The sequence below is a fragment of the Plodia interpunctella genome, chromosome 28, assembly GCF_027563975.2.
Source record: "Plodia interpunctella isolate USDA-ARS_2022_Savannah chromosome 28, ilPloInte3.2, whole genome shotgun sequence".
Classification (NCBI taxonomy): Eukaryota; Metazoa; Arthropoda; class Insecta; order Lepidoptera; family Pyralidae; genus Plodia; species Plodia interpunctella.
The window spans coordinates 4,660,749-4,682,274 of record NC_071321.1 but is presented as its reverse complement, the minus strand read 5'-3'; the positions used below and the strand labels follow the sequence as shown (position 1 = coordinate 4,682,274).

General features: G+C 37.6%; 1 protein-coding gene across 1 annotated transcript; it reads right to left on the bottom strand.

The window, feature by feature from the left end:
• Positions 1 to 80: 80 nt before the first annotated feature.
• On the bottom strand, positions 81 to 12,358 carry LOC128681764 (putative fatty acyl-CoA reductase CG5065). Its single transcript, XM_053765923.1, has 14 exons — positions 12,212 to 12,358; positions 10,982 to 11,061; positions 9,291 to 9,427; positions 8,636 to 8,766; positions 8,033 to 8,152; positions 6,753 to 6,878; positions 6,195 to 6,347; positions 5,456 to 5,555; positions 4,295 to 4,354; positions 3,992 to 4,124; positions 3,551 to 3,658; positions 2,848 to 2,979; positions 2,073 to 2,330; positions 81 to 1,613 (listed from the first exon to the last, which is right to left on the bottom strand). The coding sequence occupies exons 2-14, from the start codon at positions 11,020 to 11,022 to the stop codon at positions 1,535 to 1,537; spliced, it is 1,578 nt and encodes a 525-aa protein (XP_053621898.1). The 5' UTR covers positions 11,023 to 11,061; positions 12,212 to 12,358; the 3' UTR covers positions 81 to 1,534.
• Between the last annotated feature and the right edge of the window lie 9,168 nt (positions 12,359 to 21,526).

The window sequence follows — 21,526 nt, the reverse complement described above, 5'->3', positions numbered from 1 at the left end:
TATAATGATAAAAATTATTTATATTTCTGTTTGCTTCTACTGATCTAAAGCATGGTGGCAGTGATTAAAAAAAACGTACGTTGTGTATATACATTTATTATCAAAACGGTGATATTGATAACATACCTTGTGATGATATTGATAATTATATGTAACATATAACAAAAATATCATAAAACACAAACTATACGCTTTTGCTAAGAACGATAATTCTGACTTTTTGAAAAATTCAAAAAAGATCTACGTTTCCCAAACCAAATAATTATAACAATGTGAAATAATATAAAATACAAACAAAAGTAATAGTATTACCGTAGGTTTTTTTATATCTAGAATAATTTATGATATAGATAATTGATGTAAATCCGAAAAATATATATAATATTATACAATAAATTATGGACGTACAGGGAAACGTTCGCATACAAAAAATATAAAAGTTTATCATGCAATAGCGATAATAATCTCTTTTTAATACAAGTTGATAGTTATTTTTTATACTTTCGATATGGTGCGTTATACATGATATCTATTTACATTTATCTTATATTAACCTAACATAAAATATCTTTCCTTGCGTTGCTAAAGACTTGTATACTGAAGATAATATGGGCATATCATAATATTTGTTGCATATTTCAATTCATTTTCGTCTGAAAACAAAACCAAATAACCCATGGATTTAGTAAGTACTACGTAGCACCTACTAATTCCATGAAAGAACCAAAGTTATTGACAGCAACTGTCACAGTGACAGATGGACTTTTGTTTAAACACAACATGCAAGTTTCATATGAACTAAATATGAACTAGACTTTGGGACTTTCTCTTGAAAAATTCCCTTCCCTTATCTATCATGGCTTAATAGTGAATATCCTATGAAATAGTACACCAGTTAGCAATTTATAAAATCGACTAAGATTTTTAAATCAGGCGGTGAACAATATTAACTAAATATAAACTAATGTCATGATCTTTTTCTACTTGCAACACCAAATTTATTTGCAAAAAATATCTCAAGTGTTACCATGTTGGAAAAATATTAATGGAATGGAATTTCAATATAGAAAGTGCCCTTACATTTTAGTATTTAATCACTGGAGATGATATTTATGGCAACAAAAGATGCATTTTATACATAAAATGCATCTATAGCACCACGGAATAGCACTGTTATCATCTTATTCATAAAAATTGCAATAATTGATTTTTAAAATACGCTTTGTCTCAAAAATTTAAAACTTTATTATATAAAGACATGCAGTGGGCATGTTGATCATTTAGTAATGATCTAAGACAATGGTGGACTCTCGCCATCTCATATTCATTTACCAATTCGCGTTTTTACCGTTATGCGCTCGAATCATATTCTCTACCAATTAACAGAGATAGTATATCTTTATTCTACGCCGTTGCTCGCTTTTATGAATAAGTTGGTAAGAAATAACTCCATAGCAGTAACTTAATAATTGCTATAGCACACCCCAACGACAGGTTTAATCATTTATCACTTATGGTTTAGGGGCGCATGGTCCTACCGCATCCTTCGCAGCCAGAACTTGACAAGGTATATCCCGGTGGCAGCTTGCATAAACTTGTTCAGCCAATATAATCTGAAACATTAAATAAATATCACAATAAATACATTTTGTAACCTTTAGCCATAAAATAGTCCAATTTTTCACAATTAATGTGATTTTTTTATATGGGGTAGTTGAAAGGGGGAGTGTGAAATAGGCTACTTTTTTTTGGAGAGATTTGTTCATTTGTTCTACACCATAAACATATAAAGTCATAAGGTAGATTTTACAATATATATTTTTCACTTTGTCTTTAATTTAAGTTAAGGGTAAATTGAGGAATAGATGATGTAATGAAACTAGTCGACTTTTCCTTAGATAATCAGGGCATTACTACTGGATTTATTACCAGTTTCTTCCCTCGTAGTAGGTACTATGCTGACTGATAGATGGGTTTGTATCGGAAGAAATTGAGAATTGCTGGGTGTAAACACATCTTTGCCTGTGGGTAACCCATATTTTCGATAACAATGTCATATAGCTTCTACTTACTTCCTCAACTTAGCCCTAGCCTGCACCAGCGAATCAGGAGTATCCTTCAGAATAAACCGTCTGATGCCCAGCATGTACGCTCCGATGTACGTCTCCCAGTTGAACTCGGGCCAGTGGAAGAAACTAGCGCCATCTATCGCCGCGAGCGTGTCGTTGTGCAGCGCGGTGTACTCGGAGATGCCGAACTGCCACTCACGGTTCGCGAAGTATTCGCCGGTCGCGGCAGCCATCTTGAAGCGGCGTGCGATTTTCATCATGCTGGAATAAGACATTGTAATGATGAATTAATTCTTCTTCATCGTAGTGGCGACTTAACTAATTGGACTATAGTAGTTTTGGCTTGTAGTTGGCTACTATAATTGCGACTACCAATTTCAACGAAACAACACGATACACAAAACGAATAGAATTAATTTATAACGGCAATGTTATCTCAGCCGCAAGGAAACATTATTAAGGGCCCGGCCCTATTGCTTCGTTCCGTTGTGCCCTATTGATTTAAACAGGTTTTGACGTGTCGACGTATATAAACTCCATACAATTTCTGCGTTGTCCTACGTTGCATCGTTAAAAAGCATTCATGGGGCACGTCTTCTACGACTTTAGATCAGCTAGTAAGTTTATGAGGTATCTCTATTTTTGTTTTTGTGGCTGAAATCGTGACAATTCTGCAGACCGATTAGAAACAACATGATACTTTTATATTCTTTATGAAGTGCTTTAATTTTTGATGGCACTCTCCAAGAAAGAGGATATGAAGCGAACGTATACTCACATGGCCTTTCTCCCCTGCGCGCGCAGGATTACATCATACAAAAAGGCGGGTAGGAAGTGCAGGGACACCTCCCAGAATGTGTTCATGAGCCTGGACTCCGTGAATGAGAAGTTGGGGTACCACATGACGTACCTAAAACACAATATCATCGAAATTAATTACTTGACAACTAATTCTTTAGTTTTCTCATCTCTTGACATTGAAGTTGTCCTCACTTTGTTTACTCCAATACATCAATGCACACGTAGACCCTGTGGTATAACACGCCATTTAAATTATAGTAAGTCGTAAAGAAAATTATTATAACATCTCCGACAGCATGTCAAGTATCGTCTATAGGAAGATTCCTGGTCATAATCATGTGATGAGACCTACATTGTGATATTTTAGATTTAGAAAATCTAATCAATTTGTGAACTGTACTCGTATGTATTACATAGTAGGAAAACTAACCAAAGAAAACTTAATATCTATCAGCACAGCACACTTGTTACTTAGACAAAATTTGTGTATCCAACCCAGAAAAAACCGCTCCATATACTTCGATAGATGGACGAATGGCCAACAGCTTCAATAGTACTAACAAGGAGAGTTGGCGTCAAGCAGACGGTCGATTATAAAACAAAAAATTTTAAAGTTTATTTACACAGATCCTGAGCTTAGAGATTATTGAAGAAAATATCTTGCGAGGGACATGACGTACTTGGTGGGGTTCTCCCGGGCCCACTTGAGGCAGAACCTGGTGAACTGGCCCCACTGCAGCGGGTTGATGGAGCCCGAGGTCGCGTTGTACACCGGACAGCGGCCGGGCCTGCGACAGAGCAGGATTGGCTCAAATGGGGTTGAGGTGACACTTAAAAGTTTGAGATCCAGAAGTTGTAAATTTATATAAAAAAATGTAATAATTTTAATTGAATTTAACAAAGAGACGAAGTGATGAGAGATTAAATTTTCTCTACAGAAGAAGAAAGAAAAGATAGATCATCTATTGATGAGAATCTTCATTCTCTCGTCACTTCGTCTTTTATAACTTTCATTTTTTCGTTACTTTGTCGAAAAGGATCAATAAAGTGACACTTATTATGCTTTATGGTTAGGAAAAAAATCAAGGAGATAAAAAAGGGGATGAGAGGTGAATACCCACTTCTTAGCCCCCTGTCTCCAGGCGGCCAGGATGCAGCAGTTGACGACCATGTCCACGGGCACCAGATCCACCACGCACCGCTCCTTGCAGTAGCCGGAGCGGTACGTGCCGCGCGAGATCTCCATGACAAGTCCTGCAAATGCAAGTACTTCCTTTGAGAATACTGTATATGAAGATAATATAAATGTTTTTACTTATCAGATTGATATTTAGACGAAAATATTTATTGAATCTAAAAACAAATTTAAGTTATTTATTAATAATTTAATTTAATACCTATATTAAAAGAAAAAAATATCTCACCAGTAACTCCAAACACATTGTCGATCCATCCTGGAAAAGGTTCTTGAAAAGCAGCCGTTACTGAAACGAAATAAAACATTTTTATGTATAATTATTAAACATGGGATGATATATCACTTATCTAAATCAAAAATTTGTCTACTGCTGACTTCTAAAGCGCAGGTGAAGAAGAAACGGCGCAACAAACTTCCCCGCAGCCTTTTCTCCAAAGACGTAATTTCGCTAAAAGAGATCATAGGGTGACCCAAGCACTTATTTGATACTTTCAAATTGATACCTCTAAACGATTTCTAGATAAAGGATCTAGACAGACAAACAGACAAAGAAGTGATCTTATAGTTATGTTTATTAAAAAACCCGTTAACGACCATCAAACATTCAACCGACTGTAATTTCCCATGAATCCCATATATTAATAATAAGTATTGATTACTGGCCACGCGGCTGTTCTCATACAAACGATAAGATATTTATAACGAGCGCAAGTGAAATTGTGGGTTACGGTTTAAGAATACTTATTGATTTGTCATAAAATCATTTAGACGTGGTATTATTACAAGCTTTTGGTAGGCATGTATGCGTGTATCCCTCCCGTGAATGTCGTACTACTACGACTATGGGACACAAAGACCTTAACAGATGATAGGCAACGACAGTTTTCCCAAAGAGGGTTGATGTCAGGCGGGCGGTTGTGAAATCACAGCCAAAAATGGCAATTTTTTTACGCTAACCCTGGGCTTTGGGGCGTCACAGCTCCGAATGCAACCGAGAACACGCGGAGATGCGATAGAGAGAGTATAGAAGTAGTGAATAAGGTACCTTTTTAGATTTTGACGTGACAACGTCTTAAATTAGGTTGCGGCTGGGAGTCACTTATGAAAAAGTGTAACGCCCGGTAACGTTACGATGAGTCACCGAACGAGAGAGAGGCCCGCCGAATGCCTTGCGTCTCTCTCCCACTCAACTATGATCGGTCTGCCGCGCGCGTAAAAAGACGTTGTCACGTAAAATCTTCGCCCGTAAAACCGACTTTACAGGCAACCATTTTTTTTATCTGTGTTGTTTAGTTTAGCATTTCACTAGTACTGGTATAAAAATCTAAATTAAAAATATATTTCTTTTAATTGAGACTTGTCAATGGTTGTCACAAAGCAGACTCACCTATGGAAGGTCTCACGATGCAGACGGGCAGGTCGGTGTGGCTGTACACGATCGACTCCGCCAGGGACTTCGTGAGGGTGTAGGGGTTGGGGTGCTCGCCCTGGGGACAAATCTAGGGTCAATTATCTTGTTAATTATGATGATAATACAAATATTTCAGTAGCACTCGAGCATTCAAACTCGTGTATATAAAAAAAATAGGTAAATATAGGGTATATAACCCTATATTTACCTATTTTTTTTTATATACCCTATATTTACCCTATATTTATTTATTTATTTACCCTATATTATATTATATACCCTATAAGTTATATGGTATCCTGGAATTCCCACAGGAGAGGCATGTTGACTAGCGGCAGCGGAACATATATTCGTATCTTTTAGAATCAGCAAATCTATTTAGCAGACTAGAGTGGATCTATCTATTTTTACCTGTGTGACTCTTACCTGAAGTGAAGCTAGTACGTTTTACATGTTATCAGGATCATAAAGTACACAGTCTCATTTTACTTCTCTCTTTCACATCTCTTGTCTTCGCCATACTTGAAGAGTTGCGCTGATCGTTTCCGCCGTCTCAACTTGTAGAAGTTTATTATCAGGAACACCTCACAATATTATCAGGGTCATAAAGTACATAATACTCGTCAACCTTCCGACAAAAATGTGAATACATGTGTAAAAGAGTAACAAGTGACGTGCTTTTCTTTTTCACATCTCCTGTCTCTGTCGTAGGTACCTGAATAGACGCGCTGATCATTTCCACCGTCTCGGCCGGCAGCAGTTTGGTGCAGCGCACGATGCTGTCGGGGTCGTAGGGCGGCGGGTAGACCACCTCGTCGACGTGCGGCCGCGGCGCGTTGCTGTACGCTGTGGACACGTGCACCAGCGCCTGGGGGACATGTGCTGTTACTTTGTGTTTCCGTTCTTCATTCATCTTTCAATACCCACTCACCTTTATAAACATATTATACACCTTTATAACATTTTTTTATTATACTACCAAGCAGACAAACAGCCAATCGGACCACCAGATGACAAGTGTTTTCGTAACCTTTAAATTACTGGCTATACATATGTTGAACTATCAAAAGTTTAGCAGACAACAGAGCAGTGCAAAATATCAGACCTAGGTATACTGTATACCTCCTTCATACATCGTTTTAAAAATAATATATTTTCATCTGGTTTTAATTGGTAAACATGTTGAAGGTGTTGATGATATTTGTTTCACGTCAGTCAAAATCTATTGGACACAAGAAAGAATTTCGTGCACACGGACGGACACGCAGCTCACCTTAAGCCCGGGCATGTCGCCGGCTAGCGTGAGCAGCGAAGCGGTGCCCTGCACGTTGAGCGCGGCGGCCGTGTGCAGCGGGTCCGTGAAGCGCACGGTCGCGGCCGAGTGGAATACCGTTGTTACCTATCGATAGAAGATTAACTTTATTCATTTATTTATTAAAAAGCTTCATTCGACCTAACGCAATATGCCATCTATTAGACCTAACAGAGGGAGAGAGAGACTTTTTAAAGGATGAAGATTATATATTTTTTATACAGATCTATGAGCCGCGAGACTGTAATGTTTCATTTACAATACGAGTAAAGAAAGAATAATACAGACAGAATTTTTTTACTGAAATTTCGTTAGTTACGCTTAATTTTTATCCAATTGAAATTCTTTGAGTTGATGATACATTTAATTTTGGTGATTATTGGGAGGCACGCGGAAGATATTTATACCTAAATGGTTCTATGAAAAATATTTTTAACGTGAGTGAGAGCTAAGAACATAAGCATTAAGTGTCAGTTATATTTAAATTTTATGTAAATACATCAATATGTATACGTAAAGGATGAAGCCAAATACGGCGCAATCCACGTCTATGCTAATACTTACGTGATGTCACCGAACACTGATTTGGATGTAATAAATTAATCAGAAGAATATGAATTTATTAAACTTTGTTGGATATCTAATTGCATTATTGTGATCCATTCTACATGCATATATAATAAAACTATAACCACTGAGTTTATGTCTGTATAGTGGAGATATAAAAAAATTATTAGGGTATTTAAAGCACCAATATAATCCAAATTTTTTGTCAGAATTTCTGCCGTTACTGTTCTTTCACCATTCAGTTTCTGCATCCAACGAACTGACACGATTGTGTATTATAGCCATGGAATTAGTAGCTACTCCGCAAGTACTTACTAAATCCATGATTATAGCTTAAAAACATATTATTTGTCAAATATGTCATTCATTTTTTTAAGCTTTAGCTTGAACTTAGCGTGTCGGCTGAATAGACATGTAAAATATATAGCGGACTGTAGATTTAGGTTTGGTAAAATAAAAGTTCAGGAGCTCAGAGAAACGTGGCCGTTTATTAGAGAGAGAACGAACGAGAAGGTTGGATACAGATAATTTTGCCGTATACAAAAAAAATAAAATAAATACTTTTTAATGTTGGTGTTCCAACACGGCTCAGATCTGTGAAGACACCGCCGATGAAGCACTAGCGTCATACATGAAATAAACTTAGATTGCATAAGAATCGTGTCAGGACTTACATTTCGAAGCAGTTCCCTTTGCTCCGCGCTGACGCCAAGGTTGGGAGCCGCCACGTCTCCAGTGACGGGCGTCAGCTTGCTCAGGCGGTCGGGCCAGCGCGTCCTGATGCGGTCAAACACCTGGCGGATTTTGATTCAATCAGAGTTGAACATAATAATGGCAATACATTTTGGACTCGAACGAGAATCGAACCCAATCTCTGCTTAAAGACAGTGCCACTGAACTGTCGAGACCTTGTCATTTCAGTCGAAATAATTCATTTCTTTACGTCTTACGCCGATGTATGTACGTACTTATAATATTTTCAATAACGTGATAACAAAACCATTTGTAGTCTCTTACTACTTTCTATCATAAATATTATGGCATGATATAATGTCGTCCGAACCTATATTTAGTATTTATGCCGAATTTATCCCGTAAACATGCACTTAGTCGTCAATCAAACCTGGATATCATCATAAAATCACCAAACATATTAGTTTTATATGCGTAAACAGACTGTAATAATGTTTAGTCTCTTGTGCACAAGAGACTAAACATTATTACAGTCTGTCAAAAGGGTAATTGTAGGTACTGTAAATTATTCAACGCAATCGTACCTGATTCTTCAGCAGTTCCTTGTACCTCTGCTCCACCGTCAACCCTCGCTTGGGCCTCATCAGCACGTAGATGGTGTCGATCCCCGGGCAACTGCGCAGCAGCTTCTCCAGTAGGGCCTTCCCTACGAATCCTGCGGGAAGTAAATGACTTTGTCAAAGGAGTTTTGACAAAGATATGATCATAAGACATTACGATTTGATTCTATTGTCCAACAATAGGATCACTCCATTTCTTCTCGTCGATGTCGTTCGATGCGACTGAGGGCTGATAGATAGCATTTCCAAGAAGCGTCGACGACAGACATGTAGTCGATTGTACACACAGCAGAATCTTCAAAATTGTAATTTCGAATGCACTGAGTCATCGAAATCAGTGCCACGTCCCTTACTTCGTTGAGTTAACGTAGCACGTTGCCGTTCCGTTGTATTCCATAAGTTGTCGTTCGAATCTCCATACAATTTCTGTGTTGTCTATCGACGGACGTCATACAACTGGGGACGGTACAGTACAATCGCGGCGAAAAAAGCCTTTTTTCGTTGAAGTTTGTTGCGCCGCTTCTTCACCTGCGCTTTGGAGTTGTAATCGTCATAAGTCGAATAAATAATTTAGTAGTCGAATTTGAATAGGACAAGGGCCTGAGGGAAACCAAATGACCTGTGCCTCCGGTGACGAGGATGACGGAGCCATCGTACCAGTCGGCGATGGACTCCACGCCGGGGTTCTCCAGGTTCTGGCTGGCGTTCAGGTTCGGCGTCGCTGGGTCGTTGCCGTTGTGGAACTCCATGCCTTTGCTGATAAAGTCACATATATACTTACATATTAAAAAGAAACGAGAATGTCTATAATAATTTGTATGGGATGAAATAAGTTTGGCAAGTGTTTAACTTTCGATATCATTTGGAACTAAGACTGCTCCAATTCTGATTTAAGTTAGTAATCGACAGATTCAAATTATCGATACTCGCCTGTGTATAAAATTGTAAGTTATCGGCATAGAAATGGTACGAACAGATTAAGAGCATTTATAAGAATCGAGAATAGGATTGGTGACAGAATGACGCCAGCCTCAGGTCACACTGCAACAACTGGAACTATATCAAACTTGTTGCCTCAACCATGGATGTAACCAGAGACCAGGCAGGCAGTTGGGTAGTATTTATGAAAAGACACGTTTCGTCATCAAGGTAGGTACTTACTGTCTATATTGCACAAACAATAGCTAATTGTACTCAATAAAAATATAATAAAATAGAGAAAATGTCATACACAAGGCGGTCGCAACGAGCAATCTCTAGGTAAAGCTATAAAGGCAAAAGTGATTCATTATTGCTAAGAACAATCTCGATCTGTTAAACAAATAAAATTAGATCAAAATCGGTTTATTCGAAGCATCACTGATGTCACAGACAGCCACGTGTACACGTAGGTACACTGGTTAAAAATATGCTTAAATGGTAGAAAAAAATTATGTGATTATAGACAAAACAATGTTCCATCTTCCCGCGGACATCGTACGAGATGACTAAGGACACATATAGCATAGGCAACAATAATATTCCCAGGGAGGGTTGACGTCAGGCAGGCGGTCGGTCGTACAATCACAGCCGAATCTCCATATCTTTGATAGTAGCATCTTTCGTTTTTACTCCCGTGTGAATATCGTACAAAACGTAACTATGTCACTCAGGACAAATGTCTATCAACTTGAGGCAAAAATATACATTTTTTATATGTATGTTTGTAACGCGATAACTTTCGAACCGTTTTGCTCTGATTTTGATGAAATTTAAAATGTTGGTAGGATCTGTCAATAGAATTTTTAAGTTCGTGGAGCATCAAAATCGGTTTTTAAAAGTTTTTAAAATAGTCACAATTTTGTAAAAACTCATCAAACATGTATAGTGTTCGCGAGGTGTAAGTTCGCGGCGAACAACTAGTTATGTATTGTTATTTTTTGTACTTTATCGGCAGCATAGCCGGCTATCTCTGTTTGGTTCAATGGTCGGCTGCCAGAGAATGGCATGTGGCGTCAAGTCCACCATTTATACATAATGTTGTAATCTGTACAGGTAAAAACGAAAAGAACTGAGTTTATTTCAATAAAAATAAAGTTGTTTGTTATATGATGATGATGAATCGAATTTGAGGGTGGGTTGCACCAGCCAACTTTGACGTTAACTTTGACTTGCACTCGGCCGCCGTCGTTTGGATTGGTCATGATTTGGAGTGGTCCTATTCTAAGGCGGGACCACATGTCTGTACTATCTAAATAGATGAAGCGATTTAGATCGAGTTCTATTGTTTGAAAGAGTGTTCAGAAATTGTATATAATACGTAAGGCTTACTTGTAATCCATTTTGTCCGAACTGAATGTGTCTGTAGCCATGTTGGACGGAACAGGACGTCTGCCTCGATACTTCTGTGTCTGAAACAACGAACACATCTGTTTTATAAATCGGTTGACAGCTATTATCTGAAATTCCGGTTCATCTTCAGCCAGAAAACGTCGGACACAGAAACCTAAGCACATAATCAAAATGTATTTATTTATTGTTAGTAGTTAGAGAAGGTACATTGAACATGTAGTGTGTGATGCGATTTATCTGTACGCACGTACATACAATGATTTAACTTATTTATTTTTTTGAAATCAGAATAATTATAATTAGGCATAGAAAAAATAGAAAGTACCTGTCCTATTCAAAAAGATATCCCTTATAAAAAAGTTCAATTTTGACGTTAAGTTTAACCGGCGCGCCGCTGGCTTTTAGACAAAATGGCTTATTACGTTTTTCTGCGCTCATTAAAATTAACGTCAAAGTTGACGTTAAAGCATACTTTAAGGTAAAGTATGTTATGTCAATATCGCATTTTATATATTTAAAATTTATAGACAGAAAGAAAGCTTGAGCTTTTAAAAGTAGGTATGGTTTAACTTATTATGAATAACAGAGTATATCGTCAAAATAAAGAAGGTTCGAGTTATTACGAACTTTGTCTGTCTGTAATCAAATCTTGCAAGTTAGATTTCCTACTTCCAGTTACCCTACAGAGTTGGAATTCGCCACGTCGCTTCAGTTTCCATGACAACACAGGTACATTGTACCTGCAATTGATAAAATTGTTTTTTTCGAAAATGTCATTTTTGCTACGACTTTTTCTTGTCGTCAAAGAGATCTCGTCTTGTCTTGCCTGACAAAAAACCCATGTCTCTGCTGTAAACTGTTTATGACTTCCCTCATTGGGAGCCGATCCTGCAGCACGATCAGGTCATGCTTATCATAATAATGCATTGTCATGGAATCTGAAGCGACGCGCGGAAATCCAACTCTGTGGGATATTCTAACTAAATTAATTTTCGACTGTTAATTAACGATCTACCTCAATAGGTAGGTCGTTAAAAAACAAAAAAAAAATCGATAAAATTCGATAAAATTTTAACAGAAAATAAAATAAATTTAGACAAAAATAACAGTAAATAAAATTTAATTTACTGAAAAAATTGAAAAAAACCTAGAAACTGAATTAAACTAAATCTTAAATTTTTTTTTATTAATGTAAATAAAAAAACTTACAAAAATACGGGTAAACGGCCAGTGTCCAATTTAAAAAAAAGTTAATAAAAAAAATCACGGATCACTTCATTTTCACGGCACCGACTCGGCTCGCCGCCTGGCTTTCACTGCCTCGAGTTCGCGTAACAGAGACCTGTAACAGATTGGAAACACACAGCCGATAAAGCGGACGGGAGTGTTGGAAAAACGCTGCGTTTTTTAAAAGCTTTTCTCTAGTTTTATCTGGTATGACCTTTAAAGATTGGGTTGTTAAAATTGCATTCTCTCTTTCTTTCTCTATTTGTTTTTCCAGTTTCTCCCACAGACGTTGAGCGTCGGAGCTCAAGGCTCCTTATTAAAATTGCGTTTTATGTGTTCAATAGAATCTAGATGCGAATACAAGTCCTGCTGGCAGGAGTTGGATGGAAGTCTTTAGAGGTCACGATACTAAGTGTTTACGTATGAATTAGTATTAGGCAGTTTACTTAGACCACCAACATTTCTTAGAAGAGCAATCTGGATTGCCATTTCCATTTATTGAAAAATAAATAATTACAGAATTGCTGTGATAATTGTTGAATTATTATTAGTTATTGACCACGGCGTCGACTGCATCAATTTTCCACTGATGTTCCTATCCAGTGGATAATAATTGACGCAGCGAAACTTACTAGTTTTTCCGGTATGTTTCATTAAAGGCAACGTTTTCAGGTAAAGTTTGCAGATCATATTATGTTACCTATCAGATATCATTTAGAATTTTGAACAGAATTTCAGCCCGTATGTCTCAATCGATATTACATATTTAAGCGATTATAAAGTGGTTAAATATTGTGTCAGATTGACCTGGATCAGAACCGGACTCTTTCTTCTTCTGTATCCTCTTCCGATGGCGGCCGCCATCTGACGGACGAGATATGAGGAAAAAAAACATTGTTCAAAATGTTTACTAAGAAAAAATAATCTCTCCACGACCGAGCTTGACCGAGAGGGCTGGCTGCTTTTTCGTACAGAGCATAAATCTCGCTATCCAACGCGGGAATGCAGCCAGGGTTCTCGGCACGACGCCTCACGGGCGTTATTATTTAGTTTAAATAAAATGTTGTGTTATTTAATTGTAATTTTTGCTATTGAATATAATAGTTAATTAAATATATTATGGAAGTATTATTTGAAAATCCGAGTAAAGCCATGTGCTAAGCTAGTACGCTGAAATCGTCGGATTCCACAGCTGTCGAACGTTAGTGTGTCAACATGACTTGCTGTGGCAATCGAGGGTAGTGGATCGAAGTCGAGTACAATTATCTATTACCTTATGCGATCCTGGTGCCCGATTCTCACGCGATCCTAAGTAGTTAAGTATTGCTTCAATTTTACGTAGGTATTTTTAACTTTTTTAAATTTTGAATTTTGGTCGCTCTGTAACCACTGGTCGTTGTAATCACATAGACATAAAAACGTTTATTTGTGTCGCCACAGACACTAAAAACAATAACATATAAAGCATTAAAACAATATTAACATTATATGTACATACAAGCATAACGCTAACAGAATTAGTGTGCTGCAGGAAGGCAAAAAGGCCCCAACTCAGTGGACTTTCTGCACATTAGTACAAAAACACTGATTTTCAGTTATTGCCGTCAATGTAGGTGCGAGGGCTAAGTTATAAAAATAATAATAATATTGTAAACTTAAACGTTTTAAGAAATATCATATGATATATTACAAGAAAAACAAATGAAGGGAAATATTAAGACAGTCTGCAAATCAGAAGACGAACAAAAGCAACCTCACAACTCATCTCTCAAAGGATAATGCGGCTCGAAACGTCAGAACTATAAAACGTCAGTTTTCTCCAATTTTCAATTGTGTTTACAATTAAAGATAATCAATTCAGATAACATAAAATAATTAAGATAATCAATACATTTAATTATATGTAATGTACGAAAAGAAATAAGAATTATTTAGTGAAAACGAGATTTTAAAAAAATTTGTTAAGTTTTAGTCCACGGTATTATGCACATCCGTATATTTCCGATTCGTTACAAAATAAACTTCTATACAAAACGAGACAAGCGCGAGTTTGGCTTAAACTACGTGTTCCGTAGTAATAAGTACATTTTGGGCGATAGTGTCCAACTGAATCGATTCTTTCAGTCATAGTTTCGGTGAAACTCTTCCAAGCCTATTCCGCCGCAGTCGGCTAAAGCAGGTAGCTGAAGCTCCGTGGCCGAGGGCAAAGGTTAAAGGCTTTCACATCAGCGCGCGGATCTCTGACGTGACGTTACGTCACGTCACGTCGGTGGACGTTACGCAACGTGTACTTTAACCTTGTGTCTCGCACACAAACACAGAAAGCTGAGACTTTTGATTCTAAAGCTTTAATTAAATAATCACACAGATTGAATAATGCCGAAGTAAGTTCGAAACTTGTGTTTATCATTTGCTTAAATGTATAAATAATATTTTATTTCATCAACATCAGCCGTTTAATTTCATTTAGCCCCGCTGCTTGGGGTAGGGGCCATGACCCACCACGCTGGCCCATGGTGGATTGGCGGGTTTTAACGACTGCAATCTTATAGTAAAAAAAAATTGCGGAGCCGTGGACAACACCTAATAATGTTACAAAAATTCACACATTTAGCCATCGCTAACTTTGAGCAATGTGTAAAAACTATCCCACTTACTGTGTCGGAATCGAACCTGCCCTGAAACACGGCCATTTCAAAACTGAGCCACAGGGGGAGCAGCCGAGCGTGACGCGCGTGAACCCTCGAGTATGAAGTATATAACGTGTTAACAAATCGTTAACGTGTTAACATATTAGCTTTTGCCCGCGACTTCGCTCGCATGAATTTCTAAACAAAGAATTAAAGTAAAATCCAAAGACATTTTATTGCATAGGTACTAGCGGCCCGTAACGGCTTCGCTCTGGTAAAAACGTAATAAATTATACTCCTAAACCTTCGTCAGGAATCATTCTATCTATTGGTGAAGACCGCATGAAAATTCATGGAGTGGTTTTTGAGTTTGTCGCGAACAGACAGACAGACGCAGCAGAGGACTCTGTTTTAAAATATGTAAAGATAAGGATGTTCACAAATCGTTATGTTTGTATTTACTTCTAGTTATTGCGTGCGGCTTCTCTTCTTTGTTTCAGCTCATTTTTCCATTGCAATTGAATTTGTTTTTGAATTGAAATAATTATTATTCTTCCCACAAGATGCTGATGAATCTTGCTCTCGTATCTGACAGTCCAGGGTGACACGCGGCGGGACTCAAAATCGATAATTGTGTCTTCGAAATCGTAAGATAGATTTATTCTAATTTTAGGGTCATTATCTAATGATCACGTGTCCAGCAGTGGGACAACCACGCGATGTTGTGATGAAATACAAACATTATGAAGTAGGAACTGCCCAGTGAAAGTGGCCGCGCTTCAATGAGCTCTAGTGATGGGACGCGACGGGGAAATGTCGATATCGATGAATCTGCGCGTAAGTTTGTAGTAATGACTGCAGCAACTATGTTTATAGCGAATTGATTAGATGAATTAACATGGAAATGAAAAAGTGAGGAGATAGATTAATTTAGTAGTAGATCTAGGAGAGAATACAAATACGGTTAATATAGGTACGGTTATAAGGTACGAGGGAGACTATCCTCCCTAGTAGTAATTAGAAGTGGAGATGAGTATGACAATAAATAGAGACGCGAATAGAAGAGAAAGGAAACGCGCGCCGCCGGCCCCTAATGATAAGATGGAGTGCGAATCGCGCCCACGCTCTCTGTCTGTCGCACTGATACAACATTTCAAATCCAATACATTATTATTATTTATTTATAAAATTTATAAAAATTTATAAAATTTATAAAAATATTTATAAAATAAAATACATTATTAAGTAAACATATTTTCATGGAATTTAATACATCTACGTTAGGTCTTATCAGAATCCGCTGTTGAGTAATAAAATATCGACAATCTTCATCGACATGAGCACAACACTAGAGCTGGACCGGTTTTTGAGTTACGCATGAAAATGTAGGCAATGTTACGTCAATGTAACACTTTGCATTCAATATTTTATGCCATTTTACTTAATACCGATTAGGAAACAGACCCTAGAATAGAGAAGCAATAGTTAATTAAAATATAAAAATAAAACAAACTGCGAAGGAGCGTCGTAATGGCGCTGTGGTTGGCACGCTCGACGTGCGCTAGTGCCGGTCAAGTCACTTTCATAATGATCAGTCATTGGATAGGTGACCAAAAATGTATGTCCCGGATGTTTGCAGTCGTTACAATCCGCAATGGGCCAGCGTGGTACATCATGGCCCCTCTCCTTATGCATCCATAGGGAAGACCTGTGTCCCAGCTCCCGGATGTCGCACGAGGCTACTAAGAGACAAACACAGATGCTGACGCGAATCAGCATTGAGTAGTTTGCATGAGAGCTTTTATTTATCGCAATGAAAAATCAGCAATGTATATAGTCTACCAAGTTCAACGAACTGTTCAGTTCGCTAAATTTTGCGGTTTTGATGTAAGTACCTACATTGCTAGTTTTTCATTGCGGTAAATAAAAGCTCTCAAACAAACTACGCAATGTTCGGCGACAGTGGGAGCCGGCATCAGGCGATATAGAGGCAAAGTTTGGCGAATTTCAGCGATAGTGTAAAGGCGGCATTCACTTCTTTTTACAAGCTTTTATTTTAATGTAAATTTAATGATTAATGCCTAATTATAACAATTTAATTTTTCATCTCATTGAGATTTTATTAACATATGAAAGCGATAAAAATTTAAACAATGTAGCATTTTAAAAACAAAAATTAAAATTATACTTATATAGACTGAACTTATAAAGTACTGAGCGGAGCCCAGGATCCTCACATCGGTTTCAACCGTCGGCCCGCCTCTTGACGACATCTAGCCAGCACTAAGAGCCATGCCCCATTGCTCGTGTCACGGCTCCGTCGTTTGCATTCGTTGTACGTCTATGTACAACGAAACTTTATACATTTTCTTACGTTCATGATGATTGATGATCCCTCAAAGGAGATCAACGTAACGGAGAACGAAAGAGCGCAACGGAGCATTGGGGCATGGCTCTGCTTCTTTCCTCATTACTTACGCCATCTAGCACTAAATAGCGTACAACACACTGACTGGCGGCAAAGCAAATCAACGGCCGAACGCAGCAGTTCAATGAAGTCAAATATTTTATCAGTTCGGCTATTCCACGGTAGATGGCGCTCATGGAGATGAAAAAATGGAATCTTGAGCAAAACCTTTTTGGATCCACTGTTCGCTCATTACAGTAAAGTATTTTTTTTTTAAATCCAATGACTTCCGAAATATTCTCATCGGAAAACAGGCACTAGTCACGAACACAACGAAATATAAATTACCAGTCTGTGCCTTACATCTTTAAAATAATGTCACAGATTATGATGCGGTTTTTTTAATAGATAATGTGATTCCTCAGGAAGGTTTATGTGTATAATTTATTATGGTTTTCCCGAGCGAAGCAGGGACGGACCACTAGTGGATAATATACCTAGAATCACTCTCTCGTCTGAACGAGACAGTGACTCTATCTGAACGAGACAGTGACGATATATTATCTAGAGTTTTCTCGGTTCCATTCTTAGCTGTTAAGCGTAAGCCCTGAGTCCGCTGTCCTACTATTTCACCTCCACCTCGCACGGTCGGCATCCCTAGTTGTCACGCATATCATCCTTGACGACATCAAACCAAGCACTTCTTGGGTTTGCCCTTACAATATACATATGATGAGTGATACATTAAAATACATTATGTGCTCATTGTACAACTTATTGTGAGTACACACAACGTTACGCGCTGCTCATTGCATTTTTACAACTAATTATACCTAATATACCTAACCTAATGCCACAATATGTAAACAATATTAAGTCTAATGAGGAAAAATACGTTGTTTTATGTCACCTATAAGTAGTTTGAGTTTACTGTGAAAAAGATAGCGATTGCCAAGTTTACATAAAAATTTTTATGTGACTAATTAACAATAAAATTAACCCCTTACGAGTATATGCCGTTGTGAGTTGCACCGTACTTGAGTTTTTCTGCAGGTTAAAGTTAACGTCAAAGTTGACTGATGCAATCCACTCTCTTCTGATGTATTGGGCTCAAATATTTCATGTGTCTATTTCTTCTCGTGGCGGTATTGTCATCAGGCACACAGACAGTTGTAAAATCACAGCCGAATCTAAGGTTTTATTTCACTGGTAAACATTCTTCGCGACGTCACAGTCCCAAAAGCAACCAGGAACGAAGATGAGATAGAATGCAGTAAGAATATTTTACGATGATTTAGTTGGTTGTCAAGTCCATTAAAAATAAATATAACTTTTATTAGCCCTATGTAATTTCTGTTTTCCTGGTTAGTTAGGAATGGAATGCTTTTAGCATATATTGTAACATAGTATCCCAAAAGTAAAATTGATTTCTGTGTTGTAAAGTCAGCAAACAAAATAAAAATACTTAGTTTAAAAAAAATACGGAATAAAATAGGTACGGTTATTGTTGTTCCTTCCTTTTCGAGTGTGTTTATTGCTAACACTAGTGTCAGACTTTATTCAAGTCGCCTCAAGGCATCTGACATGACTTACGGCTGCGGTGAAGTTTATTGCGCTGATTCTTCTTCACCAGCGTTTTGGAAGTCGGCAGTAGACTTATTTTTAACTTTTATGTAAGTTTTTAACGTCATTTATGTTAAGTATGTGTATCACTCAAATTGAATTTAAAAAATTGAATAAGTCAGATAGAGCTCAAAATATTTCGAACCATTCATCCCAACCGCAGCAAATTTTTTGCATTTGACTGTACAAAGTCTTACAAACTTACCGACACACCGTCTCACTACCCATATACATCACAGTGTTCGTGAAAATATGCGAGCCATCATAATAATGTAATTTATATACCGCGACTGCGCTTGCGCCGTTCAATGTCGGGTTACGTAACTGTCTGCTGTTTGAACTTGAGGTGGTGGTAACGAGGCGTGTGGTTCCCGTCCTGTCATTGGAATACTCCATATCCGTGGATTTCATCGAGGCGAATAAGAGACGCAAGCTCTGCTAGCCGTTTACCCCACGCAGGGCAATGACACTCGGATTTTAGTTATTTTAAGTTAATTTTATGTAATGTTTTCATTCATCAAAGTCATTTATATATTATTATTATAACCTAACTTTTTTTTTAACTTTAAACTTTAAAGTCATTGTTTTGAGTGTTCAAATATTTTTTAAAATTAAAATATTGAAATTCAAATGGAAAATATATTTTGTTCAGTTATTAAATATTTTTTTAAAATATTTTTTTATGTTATCAATATCCTATCGCAATATATACTGAAGTGGAACTGGTCCGGACACGTTTGTCGTATGCGGCCAGAGAGGTGGGCTATAAACTTTCTGGAGAGCAGTTGGCCGCAGAGGAAGAGGCAGACCCAAGGCTAGATGGCGGGACGATATTGACAAATTTCTACCTGGCTGGCCAGAACTTGATATGGAGAGAGATGAGTGGAAAAATAAGGGGGAAGCCTTTGCCCAGCAGTGGGACACAACACCTATAGTCTAGATACAAAAAATCTTATCGCAGATACCAAAACCACACTCATCTACAAAATATTTCTTTTTTTTAAAACCCTACTGCGCTACTTTGATTGTTTAGGATTGATTGATTAGGAATTAAAAGAAAGCATTAAAATGCTTTCTTTTATATTTCGGAAATTATGGTATAATTTAATTCCACTGAACATTAAACTATTAGTATCCATTATAATGAATACCGTATCATTAATGATAATTATCATTAAGAAGTTAATGACATAATGAGTAACCAGGAATGCCGGGTATTCATAATCCTCAACTTCGCGGCGTCATAGCTGCGCAAGGAACACCCGAGGAAGAGAGAGAGAGAGTCAATAACTTTCTCTTTTTTGTGTTTTTATACTGGAACTCAAAGTTTTAGAATCATTCAGTATACCCTGTATACCAGAATTTAATATAAAAATAGAAAATAACATTCTTGACACAAATTTTAGTTGTCGTCAAAGGGATCTCGTTGCATTCAACGAAAAAAATATCATGTCCGTGCAGTGAATCGGAGAGGAGTTCCTTCGTCGGGAGCCGATCCCGGGCTGGTAGCCTCCCAGAATACAATCCAACTGTTTAGTAGTTACTGATAATACATTCAAAATTATTTATTCAGCTTAGTACGATATACATACAAATCTGACGTTAAACATTCACTTAAAACGAAGTCTACCGGCGACTTCCAAAGCGCAGGTGAAGAAGCGGCGCAACAAACCGAAGCCTTTTCTCCAAACGTTCATTGACAATTCTAATGCTGGCCCCACACTGTCGTCGAACAGTTTTTTAACAAACTTTGGCGGATTCGATATACATTGCTGTATTTCCATTGCGGTAAATAAAAGCACTCATACTAAATGTTCGCGCTTTCGCGTCGGCATGTCGAGTTCGGCGACAGTGTGGAGCCAGCATACAACCATGTATGTATGTATGTATATCCCGTTCTCGTCTTTCGTATTAGGGATCCTAAAACAAGATCTTGTTTTTATTATTTGTTTATCGAAAGACAAGCTGCATGTGTGTGTACGACGCCCTATGCATGTAATATAAGATTTTATTTTTTGTTTTTCTATAATGTGGAAATACCGGCTTGGACACCGTAGCATAATGCCGGCTGCACAGTATCGGGTAACTCCGTCAAACATTTTCGGATTCAACATATATTGCTGGTTTTTCCTGTCTGTTGTCTGTTAAAGCATTTAAAGTTAAAAACAGATATTTTTTAAGTGTTCAAAGTCGCAAATTTGCAGACAGATATATGTTTATATACATATGTAGAATATATGTTGCAAAAAAATGATTAACATTTGTTTAAAAAGACTCAAAAGCAAAAATGTTGTTAGTATGTAATTATCTTTTTTATCAAATAAACAGTTTTTCTTTCTTTTCCTAGCGTTAAATAAAAGCTCTCATACAAACTACGCAATGGTCATGCATTCGCGTGGCGGCGCGGCGTTGAGTTCGGCGATAGTGTATAGCCGGCATAGGTAATGGTCGGCGTGCCGGACTGCTACACTGGAGTTCCGGAGTTCGATTCCCGGTCAGGTCAGGACGAATAATGATCGTCACAGTGAAATCATTAATTCAGAAAGTAGACCTTTACAGGTCATATTCGAAGTAAAATATTCTCAAAACTACAAGAACGCGGACGAAGCCGCGATCTAAAGGTAGTTTCCATACAAC

What these genes read in the sequence shown, in the direction of transcription:
- LOC128681764 (XM_053765923.1), bottom strand. Translation starts at nt 11,022, where the DNA reads ATGGCTACAGACACATTCAGTTCGGACAAAATGGATTACAA. An exon ending in CCTCGTCACCGGAGGCACAG is followed by an intron (nt 8,767 to 9,290) that starts GTCATTTGGTTT and finishes TACTTCCCGCAG; the next exon opens with GATTCGTAGGGAAGGCCCTA. An exon ending in AGGAACTGCTGAAGAATCAG is followed by an intron (nt 8,153 to 8,635) that starts GTACGATTGCGT and finishes AAAATCCGCCAG; the next exon opens with GTGTTTGACCGCATCAGGAC.